Source organism: Hypomesus transpacificus, chromosome 5 (assembly GCF_021917145.1).
Source record: "Hypomesus transpacificus isolate Combined female chromosome 5, fHypTra1, whole genome shotgun sequence".
NCBI lineage: Eukaryota > Metazoa > Chordata > Actinopteri > Osmeriformes > Osmeridae > Hypomesus > Hypomesus transpacificus.
The window spans coordinates 2806441-2822969 of record NC_061064.1 but is presented as its reverse complement, the minus strand read 5'-3'; the positions used below and the strand labels follow the sequence as shown (position 1 = coordinate 2822969).

General features: G+C 43.1%; 3 protein-coding genes across 6 annotated transcripts; all 3 read right to left on the bottom strand.

Annotated features, from left to right (window-relative positions):
* Positions 1-6773: 6773 nt before the first annotated feature.
* tnfsf13 (TNF superfamily member 13) lies at positions 6774-8727 on the bottom strand. Of its 4 annotated transcripts, none has more exons than XM_047020508.1 (6): positions 8488-8727; positions 8151-8250; positions 8019-8069; positions 7803-7927; positions 7582-7720; positions 6775-7486 (listed from the first exon to the last, which is right to left on the bottom strand). In XM_047020508.1, exons 1-6 carry the CDS (start codon positions 8689-8691, stop codon positions 7377-7379), a joined length of 729 nt encoding a protein of 242 aa, XP_046876464.1. In that variant the 5' UTR covers positions 8692-8727; the 3' UTR covers positions 6775-7376. The 4 variants fall into 4 exon arrangements, 3 of the variants coding, with proteins under 3 accessions (XP_046876465.1, XP_046876464.1, XP_046876466.1); XM_047020510.1 differs by having other exon boundaries at positions 6777-7486; positions 8151-8233; positions 8488-8696; XR_006956131.1 differs by having other exon boundaries at positions 7207-7486; positions 8151-8233; positions 8484-8713.
* Positions 8728-9345: 618 nt separating this feature from the next.
* Positions 9346-10924, bottom strand: LOC124468170. The gene is made up of 4 exons (XM_047020787.1): positions 10813-10924; positions 10344-10564; positions 9856-10036; positions 9346-9680 (listed from the first exon to the last, which is right to left on the bottom strand). The coding sequence occupies exons 1-4, from the start codon at positions 10906-10908 to the stop codon at positions 9513-9515; spliced, it is 666 nt and encodes a 221-aa protein (XP_046876743.1). The 5' UTR covers positions 10909-10924; the 3' UTR covers positions 9346-9512.
* A 1058-nt stretch (positions 10925-11982) lies between these two features.
* On the bottom strand, positions 11983-13757 carry LOC124467885 (proteasome subunit beta type-6-like). The gene is made up of 6 exons (XM_047020382.1): positions 13622-13757; positions 13298-13365; positions 13068-13199; positions 12729-12858; positions 12490-12634; positions 11983-12265 (listed from the first exon to the last, which is right to left on the bottom strand). The coding sequence occupies exons 1-6, from the start codon at positions 13712-13714 to the stop codon at positions 12138-12140; spliced, it is 696 nt and encodes a 231-aa protein (XP_046876338.1). The 5' UTR covers positions 13715-13757; the 3' UTR covers positions 11983-12137.
* Between the last annotated feature and the right edge of the window lie 2772 nt (positions 13758-16529).

Below are 16529 nucleotides of genomic sequence, written 5' to 3'. Positions count from 1 at the left end.
CAGCCTCAGGTTTTTCCAGAGTGTTTTCTTAAGCTTGTGTTTGAATGCCTGTGAACCTAGCTCCACCCGTGGCAGTTTCCCAGTCAGTCTCGCACTTAACCTCTCACACAGGCCTCAGCTTAATCTCCCATCTTAACCCAGACTCACCTCACCTCTAACCTCTACCAGTATAAATCCCCTCAGCCAAACCCCTGTTCCTGTTCTGCTAATATACTCTGTGTCTCTGTGTCCTGTCTGCAGTTTTCTGCGGCCTGTTGTTTTGTCAGTGTGTGTTGTCTGGGCAATACTTCATCCCATGTCCTGGTGTGCTCCCCATCCTCTTTCAGTTCTCTTCCATCTGCTTAAACCGCCTTGGTCCCCCTCATTCTTCCTCGTAACATATATATTTTATCCTTAAGTGGCTCTGTCACTTCAGTGACAATGAAGAATTTTATGAGATTGCGTAAAGCACAACTGAGTAATGGCTACATAGTCATTTTTTTTCCATGGCTGGAAAATGACTGCAAAACTCTGCACTATTCATACAGCATATTACTGTAAGCACAATCATCTGTGCAGGTTGAAAACAGGATCTGGAGTCCCATAGAGAGTGTCTGATTCCTAAGTGAGAGGGATCCCCCCCCGGGTCATACCCCTGTCCCCCCCCCCCCCCTGTCCTCGCCCCCCCCCCCCCCCCTACCCCCCCCTCCCTACCCCTCTTCCTTCAGGCCCATGTGGATGATTTACAGCCCCTCATAATCGCTCATTAGACTGAAAACACATGCTCGCTCACGCTCATTACTGACCTGTTCCACAAACCGCCAGCATGGTTTATGGGAACTCCCATCGTGACGGTCTGCAGGGCGCTGCAGTGTGTGTGCTTGTGTGTGTGTTTTTCTTTGAATCCCCCATATCTTTGTTCAGCATACGCATACTTAGAAACTGGAGGCCAACGCATATGCTTTTGATTTATCTGGCATCTGGTGGCAATAGGCATGTTTTTGGAGATTGTGTGTGTGTACGTGTGTATGAGTGTGTGTGTGTGTGTGTGTGTGTTGTTTAAGGAACCACTGAATTCTTAGCAGAGATTACAGCCCCTCAGTATGAGGAGCATGTCTGAGCTACTGGCCCAGTTAGTTCCTCATCTATCTCACTGTAATGAAGAGCTGCCAAAAAGAGTAAATATCTATGATAGTGTGTCTTGTCCTACGAAAGGTGCTTACTTTTAATGTGTTTGAACACAAACGGTGGTTTTCATGCTTCTCAGTGAGTAACGGTGTGGGTTTATGCGGCAGAGTTGACCGAGTATAGCCGTGGATGTTCAGATACAAAATGGCTGCAGGTCGTCACCATGTAGAGGGCTCAGTAAAATGGTGGCACGCCACAGCAACAACTTATTCTCTCCATATGGACAATGAAACATGTTTACTTTGTAGTCTGTAATTTTAAGATGTGTGTGTATGTGTGTGTTGGCGGGGCAGGGTGGGGGGGGGGGGGGGGGGGGGGGGGGGGGGGCGGGGTTGGCAAGGGTTGGCGTTTGGGGAGGGGGGGGGGGGGCGGCAGGGCTTTGGAGAAATGCATGCATAACAGAGAACAGAGCTACCCTCTCCTTGAACCGAGTCCTTCTTTCTCTCTGCTAATGAAAGGCAGGTTTTCCTACGTTCACCTCCAGCAGAAGCCCCTTCCCAGGCCCCCTCTCTGCTGGTAGCAGACATGCAGCGCCTGTATAGGGAAGCCAGCGGCCCATAGCGACACAGTTCAATAATCTAAGCTGGTCACAGGCCTGTTACCAGCATGTTGGAGAGAGCACATTAAAGCTCAATTTTAGGGTGAGTTTCAGTTCACTTTGAGACTTATCTTTCTCCTACAGACATGACTGGACTAACGTATGGGCTTGGATTGATGTGAGCTGCTTAAATCATAAAGTACATCCATTCAGATGCCTGGTTAATAACTTATTTTAATTCAGTTGGGACTCAACTTACAAATCCTCGCCACTCACACACACACAGAAGCACACAAATGCAGAACTGCATCCCTAATTAGTGCCATTGTCATGCAGGGGCACCTACACACATTTTGGGCCTTACTCTGTCTGACGAACTGAAACCACTGGATTTTTGGTGCATCATGGTGCTGTTATATCAGGTTTCCTCACCTCTCTCATCTTTTTTGCTTACCTTGGTCAAGCATGGATACAAACTAATATCTTAGACACAAACTCCCTCTCTTTCTCTCTCTCACACACACACACACACACACACAGAAGATGATAGCAAGGGTTTGTGGTTCAAGCTATTACTCTATATTTCATTAGATTGCTGCTATCATTTCAGAGTTCTGGAGAACCTCCATTCCTTGAATATCTATCAGTGTCCCAGAGGTACCAGAGTTTAAGGCTGGCATCTATTTCTGCTTTATGGGTGACATTAAGTTCCTGACTTGGCTACCTTCAGCACTGTGGTCCTGCTGACAAGAATTTCTCACTTTTCTCCTGCACTGATTTCCCTAGTGACTTTGAAAATTAGAGACTCATCCATCAAACATACCGTCACAATATTATTCTACCAATTATCTGCACTTTTTGCCTCTGCGTCTTCCACATTCCCAGACACAGTCCGGTTCGACCACAGCCTTCTCCCAACATTACCCCTAAAGACTGTTTTAATGACTACCATAACTGACTGTAATAACTTTGTGTTCATTTATCTAATTGAGCCTGTTACTTCATTCAGTTCAGTTCCCTTAGGGTTTGTGTGTGTTTTTCTGTGTGTATTTTAAGGTTGTGGGGGCATTTCACGTCACTAAAAATGTTTTCCTTAAGTATGTTGTGCTTTATTACCAGTGCAGATCACAAATTGACTTGACATCTTCAATGCTCGATCAAACAGCCATTCTTGTCTACAAACAGAATCCTACATCCAACAGATTTCCAACAACCTCACGCTCTTTCGAAATTGACATGTTTCAAGCCTGTTTAGTTTTGCGGTCTGAAATGATTGCAATATTGAAGGTCAATATTACTCTTAATGTGCAGAGTGCCTTTCTGTTGTCCTCTAAAACACTTTTTCATGTTTTACCTGCAAAAATATTTCCCTGTCATTCATGCTGGTTGAGGCACACTTAAGAACTCAGACCTCAAGCAATAATTCCTCTCTTTTCACCTTCCAGCTTCTCGTTGCGGATGTAAGCATCGATTATAGACCTCCCGCCACTCATATACACACACACCTCCCCCTGGGGTAACTAACTGCCGTGTAATGACAGAGGAGGTCTGTGTATAATTCTATACAGGTGTTCACCCTTGTGTGTGTGTGTGCATGCATTAATATCAAAAGCTCCCAAAGGATCCTTTCCGAGGAACTGCTGTCTTTAAGCTGGTGATTTATTGTCCACACACTACTGACAAAAGACAAAGAACACATATAAAACATGGCATGTTGGTCGTGCCAGTCCTTGTTTGTCTTGAGTGACTAGCCGAAGATGTCACAGCCTTCTTGAGGTCGATTTCTCGGCTGGGTTGAAAGGAGAATGCATGTGTTCTTTTGTCCAGGTCAACGCGCACAATGGTCACACAACTGGACAGAACCGCATCTGTCCACGGCTAAATATAACTGTGTTTATGGACCTGGTCACTTGAAGATGACAGGAAAAGTATAGAGAAGCGTTTTAAATGGTGTTATGGTTTGGGAAACCAACGTTTCGTAATGATCTGTGGTTTTGCTGCTGTCCATCTGGTCCAAAGAGTCGTCCTCGCTAGATAAAGGAAGTTAGCCTCCAGAAGTTTAGATGAGCAAGAACAATGATGTAGTGTTACAGATGTATCTCTATGGACGGTGGAGATACAGTGACTAATTGCACGCCATCACAGTTTTGTAACCCTCCTCCTCTCTCACTGACAGAAGAAAAATCCTCTCAACACAACTTGTCTTCTTAATTGGGTTTAATAACCAGAGGCTCCCACCTGCTAGACTGTTGCTTACTACAGCTTTGTACGAGACACGGTTGTCAGTGGTTTGAGCTTGAAACAACATGATCTTTTGTTTTGTGTCAACTTGAAGTGTGGATATGTACAGTATGTGAGCAGTGGTTACAGTCCTGTGTCAATGTACAGCTTGGCACTCAACACAGTGTGCTGCTAAACTCCCTGTACCCTGAGCCTTGCACAACTTTCTAACTCTTTGCATACAGTGCATTTGATCACTTCTTGCTCCATCTCTTTCCTTTGAACAGTAAATGTTTCAATATGTTTCCTGCTCAGACATTTTGTTGCTGAAATGGAAAATGGTTTCCGAGTGAGAGACTGTGTCAATCAAAATGTACAGACCGGTTGCCCGTGACGACCTTGGCACAGACATATGCCAGACACTAAAGCTCATGTACCAACTTTTAACCATAGGAAACCACTTGGATTCCAAAAAGCTATTCAAGTAATTCCACGGTGTAGTAGCAGCACTGAGGTGAGGACTTTTCAAGTGAGTCTGTATATCCATCCATGTATTGGATGGCTCTGTACTGTATATAGGCTATGTGTTTCGTTTTTGTTCGTGTTTAAAATGTAAAATGACTGAGGCAAACACTGACTTGCTAATAAACGTGCATAATTAGCAGCCTCTCAACAAAAGACCTGCTCTCTCATTAGGGCCGATCAATTATAAATGAATCCGTTAAAGCCAACTGCCCACTGGCGATCTGTGTCCAGTGTTCTTCTCTCAGAATGTGATGGGATCTTTGAGGGCTGTGAACAGATGGATCTCGCCGTCAGACTTCCTTTCAATGCTCGTAGAGACGTCCGTGAGTACTGGGGCTCAGTACTCAGACTGACTGAAGTCAGTGCCTGTGCTTCTGGGCTGATGTAATAAAGGTTGACTGGAAAGTACACACAGATAAGGAGATGGAGAACAGACGTTAAGTCTGCTGACCGGAGGGTTAAGGTTGTGGCCTGTGGTCAGGGAGAGTGTTAGTGCTCCTCTGCCTGGACCACATCCTCCGGAGATGAAGGCAGCAGAGAAGTAGGGAGAGGAGGACAAACAACACCACCACTGCTGTGGCCGAGGCAATAAATCAACAAATCTGTAGTGACCATAACAATTGCTTCTACACAATGAGCAAGCAGTCTCTCTATTTCTCTTTTTCTCTCTTGCACTTTCTCTCTTTCTCTCTTTCTCTCCATCTTTTTCTCTTTCTCATACTAAAACATAGCCCAGTGCTTGGGGCTAATCAATAAATACACCAAAATGACGTTCTGAATGAGACAAAAAAAAAAAAAAAACGACTTCAGTCTAATCTCATAGGTATGAGAGAGATTTTATTTCACAGCCTCATTCCTTTTCCTCTAGGATTAGGCTGTCTTCCTGCCATCCCCCCAGGAGCAGCTCAACTAGCCCCCCAGGCAGCCAGGAGCCTCAGAGGCTGTTCCAGAAGGAACCAGCCACACTGGGAGGAAAAGGGAGGGGGATTATGGGCCTTCGCTGAATCTAAATAGTCTCTGAGTGGTTGTGTGTCATGTCACAACAACACTGCAGCAATAAAAGAGAATTCCCTCAGCTTTTGCAAATAAACATTTAGATAGAATCCCATCTGTGGTGTCGATTCAAGATCCTCTTGAAATCCCTCTATTATTCAACGACAAAGCATTCTTGTGTATGGCTGTATCAACAAACAGTTTGGACTTTAACAAACGTTAACTTTGATTAAAAAAAAGAGAGAAACACTCCCATTTCTGTTGGACATCTGACTGTAACACCAAGGAGCTTCACGGCACCAGACACCCTCAGATGGGCTCACAGCGCCCTCTAGAGGTAGCAACTGAGTTTAACGGCACATCAGACCTCTGGTCTTCATCCTGGTAGTCACTGGTTGGGAAGAGGCATTGTAACGATTATTCTTGTTTGTATTGTGACATGTACGTGTATATGTGTTTGTGTGTGTTAATGTATGTGCCGGTAAGACTTCACCAGACATTGCATGTTGTGCTGCAGCTCAAGCACATACCTGGTGATAAGACCAGGCTGAGAGAAGCTGGCCAGAGGGAGCTATCTGCAAAGCATATCTCTGCCTTTGAACACTATCTAGGTCAGGGTGATTGCTCTGCCTGGAAACCATGGAAATAGTAGACCATCAAAAAGAGAAAGTGTCAGTATGACCATCTCCTCCTTACTGTATTCGGCACTACCCTTTTACCCCCCCCCCCCCCCCCCCCCCCCCCTTGGCCTTCTATTGTCATCATACTTATCCTGTACTCGTTTTATCTTATGAACCCTCGTTTGTTAGGGATGTCTGTTGCTTGAATCAGAACACGGTAACATTGCTCTGAGCGGTGGCCTGGTCAGGTCTGTTTATGGAAACTTGGCGCGAGGGCAGTTTCCTACTCCGCCCTTGAAGCAGATTGTTATTAAGTGTCCAAGCGCAAAGCTGACCCTACAACACAATAAAGGTTACAGAGCAAAGCTGTGGCCACAGGAGAGGAAGAGGACACTTTCCATTTTCAACCTTTCTAACTTCCTCACCTATATAAAGTGGCTGAACAATGTAGTTTTGGCAGTTGTGTGACTTATGTATTAACATGAAACATTAGCCAACTTGTGTTCTTTTGTAATGTACTTCGGTTGTTTTTGGCTAGATTGATCAAGCTGACTAATATGAATAACAACAAGGATGATAATTATTCAAACAAACATTATTAGAATAGAATGAGAAAATTCAACTAAGGCATTGCTCATTACTTTCATTTGTACAATTGTGCAAAACATCAAGAAGGGTGATAATAGTAACAATAGTATCAATACTATGAATAACCAGTAATAGTATAATGATTCAAATGAAGTATTTATTGACACCACATTGACGTCACGATGTGAATCTTGTGGTCACAGTGACATCTACTGGTCATCATAACAATTGTACCAAGGCAGGTAGACGCACTTCCGGCCCCTTCCTCAGAGGGCACAAGAAAAACTCTCATTGATTGGTAAAATATAGGCTAGGTAAGACAGTCAACAAATGTAAACACTTTTTCTTACATTTACAGATAAAATACTTTTTTTTACTTGTAAGTCATCCGTTATTACCCAAAAGCCTAGTAAATAGCAATAGCCTACTTGGAACAAAATCGAGTCGAAGACGACAAACTAAATCAGACAAATATACCAGCAGAAAAGACGTAGCCTAATTAACTACCGATCGAATATCACGATTGAACACTTATACAACAGTTGGCTTTACATCGCCTCTAACAAAGTACTCCTTCGGTCACAAGAGGTCACTATTTCATCGAACGTCATTTTTCCCAAATTGATAATGCACGTTCATTTACCATTTTACTGTTGGATAAATATATGTATCCATGCATGCGACATTGAGGTGTAGCGTATGTTGAGGCAACAGAGTCAAATACGTCATATACTGAACATGCCGAGAAAGGTAGCATGAGCCTTGAGTACTAGACCAGCAGATTTACGGGGAACAGAGACCTCCAATGTTGATCCTGGCTCTAGGTAATGGACACCTGGGGGGGAAACATCAGACATGTCACTGGTGCTCTCACTAACGTTCACCATCCCATAGACTATTTGTGTGATTTTAGCTTGCAGTCATATTCACCAGCAGTGTAGCAGGTGTTTTGAGCCACTGTGATGTTGTTAGGCATGCTTTGTATGCACTTCATCAAGCTGGTCACTGTTCCATGTATTCGCTTTTTAATCACATGTCCCATGGTCCATGTGGTATCCTTATACAGCACCTGGACACAGCATAACAGCAGGTCTCACAATGCAATGCTCCCAGAGAAAGGATTACAGTGAAGATGATACCTGAACACATACCTGACTGTAGATAAAGTATGTCCCCTCTGTTACTATAGTGACCGTTTCTCCAGATAGGCCTACTTGCAATCCATTCCCCAGACTTTTCCCAACAGCCCATTTGATCAGTGTATAATCATCTTCGTCTGTGAGAATAGGCTTGGTTTAGAATCATCGAGAATAATTAAGCATCACACAGTTGGCAAGTGTGCGAAGTTCAAGAAAGGATTAACTCACCATATGAGTGCAAGGACAGTGGTTGAAGATGAAGAACAGCAACCCTCCCAGCTAAAAAGGAGGGATGCTAAGTTTAATTTGTGTCTAACAGAAAGAGAAAGAAAGTGGGAAACGGGAGAGAACAAGACTGACCCGCACAGCGTTGTCGTCGTTTACCAGACCTGGCAACGTCCCTTTTTTCTCTGCCGCCGACTATTCGGTCCCACTGATAACCTCTGTGAGAGTTAGACATCTGTATCACACGCCAGAGGTGACATCGGAAGTGAAACTCGTACAAATTGTAAACATGTAATTTTATGTCAAATTTGTGTAATTCACACGAAATCTCCAACCGATGGTGAACTAATAAAATACCATTTGAGAATCAGGCTTAAGTGTGCATTGGACATGTTAGCAGTCAAGAATGAAGAATTGTACTTATATTAAGTGAATAACATTTTTGTCACGCATATTTTTATTACTCACCTACCTCGCAGCGCGAGATGGAATCATCTGTCTCTTTGCATTCGAGGCCGGTCCATTGACGCAGTTCCCCCAGTTCGATCTGAAGATGTCTGAGCGTGGTGGACTGAAGGGTCATCAGGCAAAGGCAGATGCAGGCCGAAGCAAAAGAGGCGACACTTAACAGGCATGAGCCATGGAAATGATTGATGGGCTTACTGTTTACCATCATGGATTAGGATGTTTCAACTATCTCGTTCAGTTTCGTTTTCGGAATGTCATCAGGGAGAGGGAGGGCTATTTTATAATGTTTCCTAATCGTTTCTGGGAAATTATGAGTCAGTTGTTTTAGCAGGAAGTTTCAAATTCTTGTCCCAAGGTTTTAGACTGAACAAAGACACTGAAAAATGTGTGTCATGCATGGTGCCCTTTTGCCATGTTTGTTGAAATAAAGCATTTTAATTTATCAGCTACATTGTTTCAAATGATGCTAAAGAGTTAAGAGAATGAAAATAGTTCTGCATATTAAAAAGCATTATTCAGATTATGAACCAACTCCGTGAAAAGATTTTGGTACATATTATTTCCACTATTTTCCTGGACCTAAATACAAATACACGTTGGACAGCAAAATGACAGTTTGATTCAGACGGCACAAGGTCAAAGGACTCTTAAGTGAAGAACTCTGTCAACAGCTGCAGGGATCAGTATCACACTTCACTACCTCAAAGACAGCACAGCCATGTCTTGAGGGAACAAAGTCATCCAGAGGGGTTGGGAAGAATGTCAGTCATACCAGGAACAAGTTCAAGCCCTTAGCAACTCCTTTCAAATACCGAACAGGCTTATGTTCTTCTTTACATGATAGGGCAAACAAAAAATATTTACCTTCTTATCTTTATTGGTTTGAACATTTATGAGAATGAATTACTGCATATCCTATGGATATATCTCATTGTGAATACTCACACAAACAAGATTCATGCTTTATCTAACACTGCAGATCAACAAAGCCCAACCCCAAACTGATACAATTATAAATACGGAACTGAACTATTCTTCTTCTGCGTGGTGCTCAATGCCCCAGAATTCTTTATGAGACAGTCGAGGGCTTTGCCACGCTCCCTTGGCTTGTCTGTCAGCGGTTGCCAGGACGAACGACATCATTGGATTTCCCCCAGGGGCCAGGTGTGATGCCTCCTCAAATCCCCCAAACAGACTCTGTATGCACAGACAATATTAAATGTGATGTGAAAACGTTTCCTTTACAACCTCCAAACCTGTGACCAGCTAAAACTCAAGCCTGTCTTCATCCTTTTTGAATTATCACTCGTTTAAAAAAAAAAAATTACATCTCAATGTTAAGGTTGAATGTTTTTTGTTTTTGTTTGTATACCTCCGGTTTAAAAGTAGTATGTTCTGGAATGACTGAGACAGTTGCTCCGTCCTCTGTCTGGTCTTCACGGCAGCTCATGGTTGGCCCCTGAGGGGCCTCTGCTCTGGGACTGTCACTGTCCTCTGGCCCCTCTGCATGGCTCGGCAGTCCTGCCTTACCCCACCACCTCTCTCTCTTCAACCTAGGTTTGGGATCGTTTCTATGTTATCTCTTATTGTCTTGTAATTGTAAGTACGGTATGACCATTGATGCAATGTTATGATAATAACAGTAATGACATTAGTGTGTCTTCTCTTTACTGGCTCCCCCTCATATATATCCAATATATTTATTCATAAGTGCCAACCTGGCAAACTGTTACTCTCCTTCTCTGACCTGTGTTGAACACAGCATGCGTGTGTGCAAATAGTTCCGTGTTGTGTTAACGGGCTGTAATCACAACACGTCCTGCGAAAGTGTTTAATTTACAAACTGCCAGGAGGTCTTACCGGTCGATGGAGCCCTGTCTCCTACGCAGATCACCGATGTGCTGCATCACGGCTGACACTTTGGGCTGCGTGACCTGTCTCCCTGGCAACGCCCCGGCTGTCCTGCCTCTCTTCCTCCGGCCCATCAGCTCGGCCGGGGAGGGTAACTTCCCAGAATGCAGCAGTCTTTGTCTTTTACCAGGCTGTGAAGCTGGAGGCCTTTCTGCAATGGCCGTACCGACCTGTGCATATAGAAAATATATCTTTGAAAGTTGTGCAATTGAACTGCAATTGAAGGTAGTAGATGATAGATAACTTAATCATCTTTTATTAGGGAGTATGTGGAACAGCATTAAACACAGACATATATATTACAGCATACCCCGTAAGACAAAATAATAACTAAGATCACTCCAAACATGGCCATAGTGTGCAGTGGTCATGTTCCTTTTTTCATCATTTCCATTTAACTTGTCGGTTGCAAACTCACCTGGGCTTCAGGTTTACTGGATAACCTCTGTATCTGATAAGTGCTGTAGGGTGTGTGTTCAAAGGACTCCTCATCTTCACTAAACACACAGCACATAACTCTCAATGTGTATAAAAATAGACCCATGTTGTCACATTCCAAATAGCTTACTGATTATACTGACAAACATGGAGAAATGGCAAGCATTAAATGGCAATTGAGTGCTTAGTGGGGAGTGGACACCTTGACTGATAGCCAAATGTCCTTTGCCAAATATCTTCTCTGTTTTCCGGATTGTAAATTGGTGGAAGCAGAGGGTGGTCAGGTTCACGCTGACGCTGCACAACCCTTGACTTCCTGAGAGGATATAAGGGACCTTGTAAAACCACACTGTGCTCACATGCGTCAACTTTGCATGACATAACGACACAGTATTTCTGCTTTCATATGCTAAGCTATTTTATCTTCAGTTTACTCACTTGGCAAATGTAAGGAATTGATCACCATCTATCACCTCTGAATGATCTGTAACTTGAGGGTGTTGTTGGTCTTGACGGTATCTTTGCTTGTCTCCCAAATGCCACATCGCTGATATATAGTAATCGTTTTTACAACATTTAAATTGGTCTATACAATAAAACACGCGGTTATTATTAATGTCACTGGATTTAAATGTTATTTTCCCATTAGCTAGCTAAATAACGATGTCAATAAATTAAGGTTGTCTGACGGTGATACCCGCCAAGAAGATAGGCAGCAGCACGAGCGACATCTATGACGCAATCAAGCAACGTGTGATACTCATGTCTAGTCATACAAGACTACATGTCCCCAACTACGATTAAATGGATCGTGCAAGCAGATTTTAGACGTAACAAACTGGGTGCACATCCCGCAGGTACATATTTTGACAAGCTTCTAACTCATTTTTGGCCTAATCTATAACTGTGCGTAGGCCACGCTGAACAGCAGTTCGTTCCATCATGATGAGTCACTTGTATGTTCCATACCGGTGAGTTTTCCAGAACTCCTCATCATCCACACTAGCACAGCATGTGCTGCAGACAGTGAATAGAGCTGCGAGTTGCAGCTATGACTGTCTGCTCACAAAAGCTACATGTCACATGTATTAGGAATGTGTGCTTGTTTGCGGTGTCAGCTGGTTCAAAATGTAGAAATGACACCAGTAAATCCAAGACCGTTATTTATTACACAACAAATCTAATTTAACAAAAACAAAAGTGGTGAAAAACACAGACGCATGGCTTCTGATTTTACGTAGAACTAAATTTAGGGCTTAATGAGGACGGAGTAACTCCTTGTCTTCTTGGGAAACGTATCTGCCTTTAGGCATTGAAGAATTTGGGCAACTGGTTTCCCAGAACCACACGTCTTTCTACACCCTCCTCTGTGATGGCGGCTAAACGGGCCACTCCTCCGCTGGATCCGTCTCGCTCCATGGCTAGCGCAAGAGCTGCAGAAATATGAGAAATTCAGTATTTAAAATAAATAAATAACAGGAAGTATTTATTACATATATGTAACGTATTTTGAGGTTTAAGTAAGCATAAGCATGGTATGTGTAAGAGATTATAATTTACCCCACCAAATGGATAAAAAAAAAAACAACCCTACTGTGCATTTATGTTAATCTTAGCGGATTGGAACTGTAAAAACCATATCCTAACTGCTACTCACCCTGCGTAGTGAAGTGAAGACACTCCTCCTTGGTCATCCCTGTCTTGTAGTTAGAGTCCATGAAGCCGTATATGTAAGAGCTTCCAGACCCGCCAACCGACACTGGCTGCCTCACCAGCATCCCTCCCATGGGGACTGTGTACACCTGGGGGGAGAGGAGGGATTGAAGGGTCACTTCTTTTATACTTCCAGCCAAGTGTGGAAGGGACAGAGGTTATGCTCCAGAGCTTTGCACCCACCTGTCCACCCCTTCTTTTGTCCCAACCGGCAACAATGATGCCAGCCATCAGCTCCTCTCTGTATCTGTAGCACATCTGTTTGAACAGGTTGGCTGCTGTCTGAACCAGAGGAGCCTCATCCAGTTCAATACTGCAGCAAGCCAAGAAAGGGACAAATTAATTGTTAGGCTACCTCTGCTACTTTAACAGTGCAATATCCATCTGGGGATTAAAAAGGGCTACAACTCTTATCTTAAGCAATGGTGAACTCAGAAGCACACTGTAAAACTTTCTACATAGTTAGGGCCTGAATTGATCATTGTACTGCAGGGGTGTTTTGTTGAGTTCTCTGGGTCTTACCTGTGAAAGCCCAGCTGATAAGTGACAGCATCTGCAACTGCCTGTGTGTCCGCAGCAGACCCCGAACGGCAGCAGAATATGCGGTCGTGTATGGGGGTCAGCTTGTCAGTAACACGGTTGGCAATGTAAGCCCTGCGCAAAAGTGTGATTACAGAAGTGTTTCAATACAGTTACTGAACGGTTGTTGTTGTGATGTTAACCAAACAAGTTCTGCACGCACAGAAACATACCCCGTTGTTGTCCTGGAGTCGGCACCCATTACAACCCCTCCATCAAACTCCACAGCCATTATAGTTGTCTGCAAGTGGATGAAACATGTTACATTTCTTCAATTATCGATTATCTGTTTTAGTAAACAGTGTTGTGAAGCATAAATTCGATAAGGATAACCAGCTAGCTATTAGTTTGGTGGCTAAGGTTTATTTGCCGCATCATCTTTGACGCTAGCTAGCAAGCTAACGCGGCAGGGGGACAAGTCAACTTATGTGGTAGCGCTAGCAAACAAAAAACATAACAAAACAACCAAAATAACGCTCCGTTCTTATTTCTCTCACCCCAGTGCTGACTTCTTCTCGAGTCCATTCCGGCACCAAATCATTAGTACTGAAAGAATGATCGGACAGGTTAGCAGACATACATGCAGCCATCTTTGTGGTAAGTAAGTTCTTCTTTGATGGCGTGTAAAGCCAACGTTATACTCAACTTTATGCTCGCTACTGCCACTTACTGGAGTACGTGGATAACAAATTGTTTCCCTTTATGCTACAGGAGAACAGAAGCCTCTCTAGAATGCATATTTGACCTACCGACACAACATAAACGAACCAAAAAAGCTGGTAAAAATGAAAATAATTCTGTTTACGTTCAAAAGCTTATGTAAAAGATGGTAACATTCATTTAATTTGATGAAATACTCGCTGTGGGTGGATTTGTACTTTACTTTGACCCTACGGCCATTGCTATTGATTGGGTTGATGGTTAAAAACATGTAGTGTGATTCACGAGGGAGATCTCTGCAACAGTGCATTAGCAGTAGGGGAGAGTACTGTGTTCTACATTACCCAGAGGCCAAATCAGCTGCAAAGTCTCACGTTTTCATCATGGCTTTTCATCATATTCCACAGTGTTGAAATTCAATTTAACCTGTTATCTTCAATGTTAAACATTTGACCTGCCATAAGGAGAATATCCACCCAAGACTATCTGTTAACGGATGTTTGTTTGAAGACAATAATGTTAAAACGTTGTTTAGTTTCACCCAGTCACATTAAAATGCAGGTGCACTTGCGATCAACACCAGATAGGGCTGTGTTTCCCATGGCTTCAGTGATGTATTTTTAAGATGTAAGTCAGAGAAGGACTGCCCCAGGCAACCCAGAGAGGCGATGGTGTTGAGCTCGCTCACAGCTCTCTATTGGCTGTTATATTCCGTCTATTCGATCCAGGTCCACCCTGTCACAAAATGTCACGTCAGTGTATTTGAGTCTGTATTTTGCTTAAATGTTTCAGACACAAGCCGTTATGCAAGGGATTATTGGGGCAAATTCCAACATCTTTGCACAGTTATGCAACAGATTGCTTATAACCTAGTACTTCTCAAGCTTAGATAATTATGTGACATTAAAACAAGCGCAAACACACACAAACACACACACACACACACACACACACACACATACACACCATATTATACTGTCAGTGAAAATGTCACTGTGCTTTGACCTCCTCCACTGCACTGCCTGGAGGCAGTGAAGCTACACTGTAGGGTACCAGAGGAAATAACAAGATTGTTAAACACACTTCACTATACAGCTCATGGTAGAATCATTTACTACATATATCCCTTGATTTTAAAGACTGTCCTTCAAAACATCACAAGAATGTTTTGATTTGGAAATAAATCTCAACCATAGTATCCATTAATGTAAGGATATTCATCCCATCTATATATTTCTGCATACAGAGACAGTCACTTATATGTGATTTTGTTGTGTTTGTACTCAGCTCACAGGTGACAGGCCATTAGAGAGCCCCCAGGGTCTGTCCTTTATGACGGGACGGGAGAGATTAAACTCATCCAGCTGCCAGTGTGATCTCAGTCAATCAAAAGAGCGCTTATAGCATCTTAATCCCAGATCATCGCCTTTCCTAAATACCAGTGCCGTCCAGGGTCCACAGGGTATAGAAATAGCCCATACTGCAACCATAGCAGCTAGGCTACCAGACGTAGTTAGGGGAAAACAGATGAGAATAGACCTACTGTTAAAACCACTCAGACAACTGAATGGATACTTGGGCAGTCAATGAGATTTACAGACAGGCAGGATTGTACTGTATTGCACGCCTGTTCATTCATTCACTTATTCTGTCAGAAAGTCTGTGTCACCAGCTGTTATCAAATAGGTCTCAATGTGTAGCAAAACCATTTCAGTGCTGTTGAGGGGTTTTCTGTGACATCCCCATGGTTATTATCTTTGATTATGCAACATTTACAACAGGATGAACATGTCTGCTTTTTATTGACTCAGTTGTTGCGGATAGAGCCAAATGCAGAATGATAAATGTTCAGTTTACGATTTTCTGATTGATATCAGCAATTTCTTGATATCACCATTTTATGAGTTCCAAGCAACATACAGTTTTGAGTGTTTTCAGTGTTGTATATCATAATCTTTCTCTCTCATCAATCCATGTTTAGGGTCACTTATCGAAGGATTGATTACACAGGTACGAATGGTGAGATGGTGTGACAGCATCCATGTGTTGAATTCTCCCATAGAAGAGAGGTGTGTTGTAAAGTGGCAAAGGATAGTGTGAAAGGAGATGCTTGTCTTGTTACCAAAACATCAGCCCAGCCCATGCCAACTACATTGGCCGGGTTTCCCAGATTCGTTAAGAAGCTCTTAACGCTCAAAGCTTCTTAGGAGCGTTCTAAGAATGCTGTAGTACGCTCTAAGAACGTTCTTAAGAAGCTCTTAGCGTTAAGAGTTTCTTAACGAATCGGGGAAACCCGGCCATTGTCAGTTGGCCCGTTAATGAGGCATACTGAGGCTGCATGTCTATCTCACTCCGGCACCCAATGGCACAAATGGTTAAAATGTCTCTGTCTTTGATGAGGAAGACTGCCTGAATTGATCTTCAGATCAAGTGATCTATTTACCATATCAGTGTCTGAGTATAGACACATTCGATCCAAATATACCATGGTTATCCATTGTTGATCTCACAGTGATGATGATGAAATGTATTTAAGGGTCTGACTTCTACAGTCTTTCATTCCTCTCTTATTTTTCCTTTATCCGGGCCTTCCGTTAATCTGGGCAGATGTAAGCTGGTAGGGCTGCAACACAAATCCCCCTCTGTCCCTCATTTGAGAGAGATATAAAGAGGGGATGCAGATTGCTGTCTCTCATCTTCAGCAAAACAAGCATTGCGCTTCAATCCGTCTCTCCTCTTTTTACT

What these genes read in the sequence shown, in the direction of transcription:
- LOC124468170 (XM_047020787.1), bottom strand. Translation starts at nt 10,908, where the DNA reads ATGTGCTGTGTGTTTAGTGAAGATGAGGAGTCCTTTGAACACACACCC. An exon ending in AGACAGGGCTCCATCGACCG is followed by an intron (nt 10,037 to 10,343) that starts GTAAGACCTCCT and finishes TCCCAAACCTAG; the next exon opens with GTTGAAGAGAGAGAGGTGGT. An exon ending in ATACTACTTTTAAACCGGAG is followed by an intron (nt 9,681 to 9,855) that starts GTATACAAACAA and finishes CTGTGCATACAG; the next exon opens with AGTCTGTTTGGGGGATTTGA.
- tnfsf13 (XM_047020508.1), bottom strand. Translation starts at nt 8,691, where the DNA reads ATGATGGTAAACAGTAAGCCCATCAATCATTTCCATGGCTCATGCCTG. An exon ending in ATTCCATCTCGCGCTGCGAG is followed by an intron (nt 8,251 to 8,487) that starts GTAGGTGAGTAA and finishes CGTGTGATACAG; the next exon opens with ATGTCTAACTCTCACAGAGG. An exon ending in CATACTTTATCTACAGTCAG is followed by an intron (nt 7,721 to 7,802) that starts GTATGTGTTCAG and finishes TGCTGTGTCCAG; the next exon opens with GTGCTGTATAAGGATACCAC.
- LOC124467885 (XM_047020382.1), bottom strand. Translation starts at nt 13,714, where the DNA reads ATGGCTGCATGTATGTCTGCTAACCTGTCCGATCATTCTTTCAGTACT. An exon ending in GACTCCAGGACAACAACGGG is followed by an intron (nt 13,200 to 13,297) that starts GTATGTTTCTGT and finishes ACTTTTGCGCAG; the next exon opens with GGCTTACATTGCCAACCGTG. An exon ending in ACAAAAGAAGGGGTGGACAG is followed by an intron (nt 12,635 to 12,728) that starts GTGGGTGCAAAG and finishes CTCTCCCCCCAG; the next exon opens with GTGTACACAGTCCCCATGGG.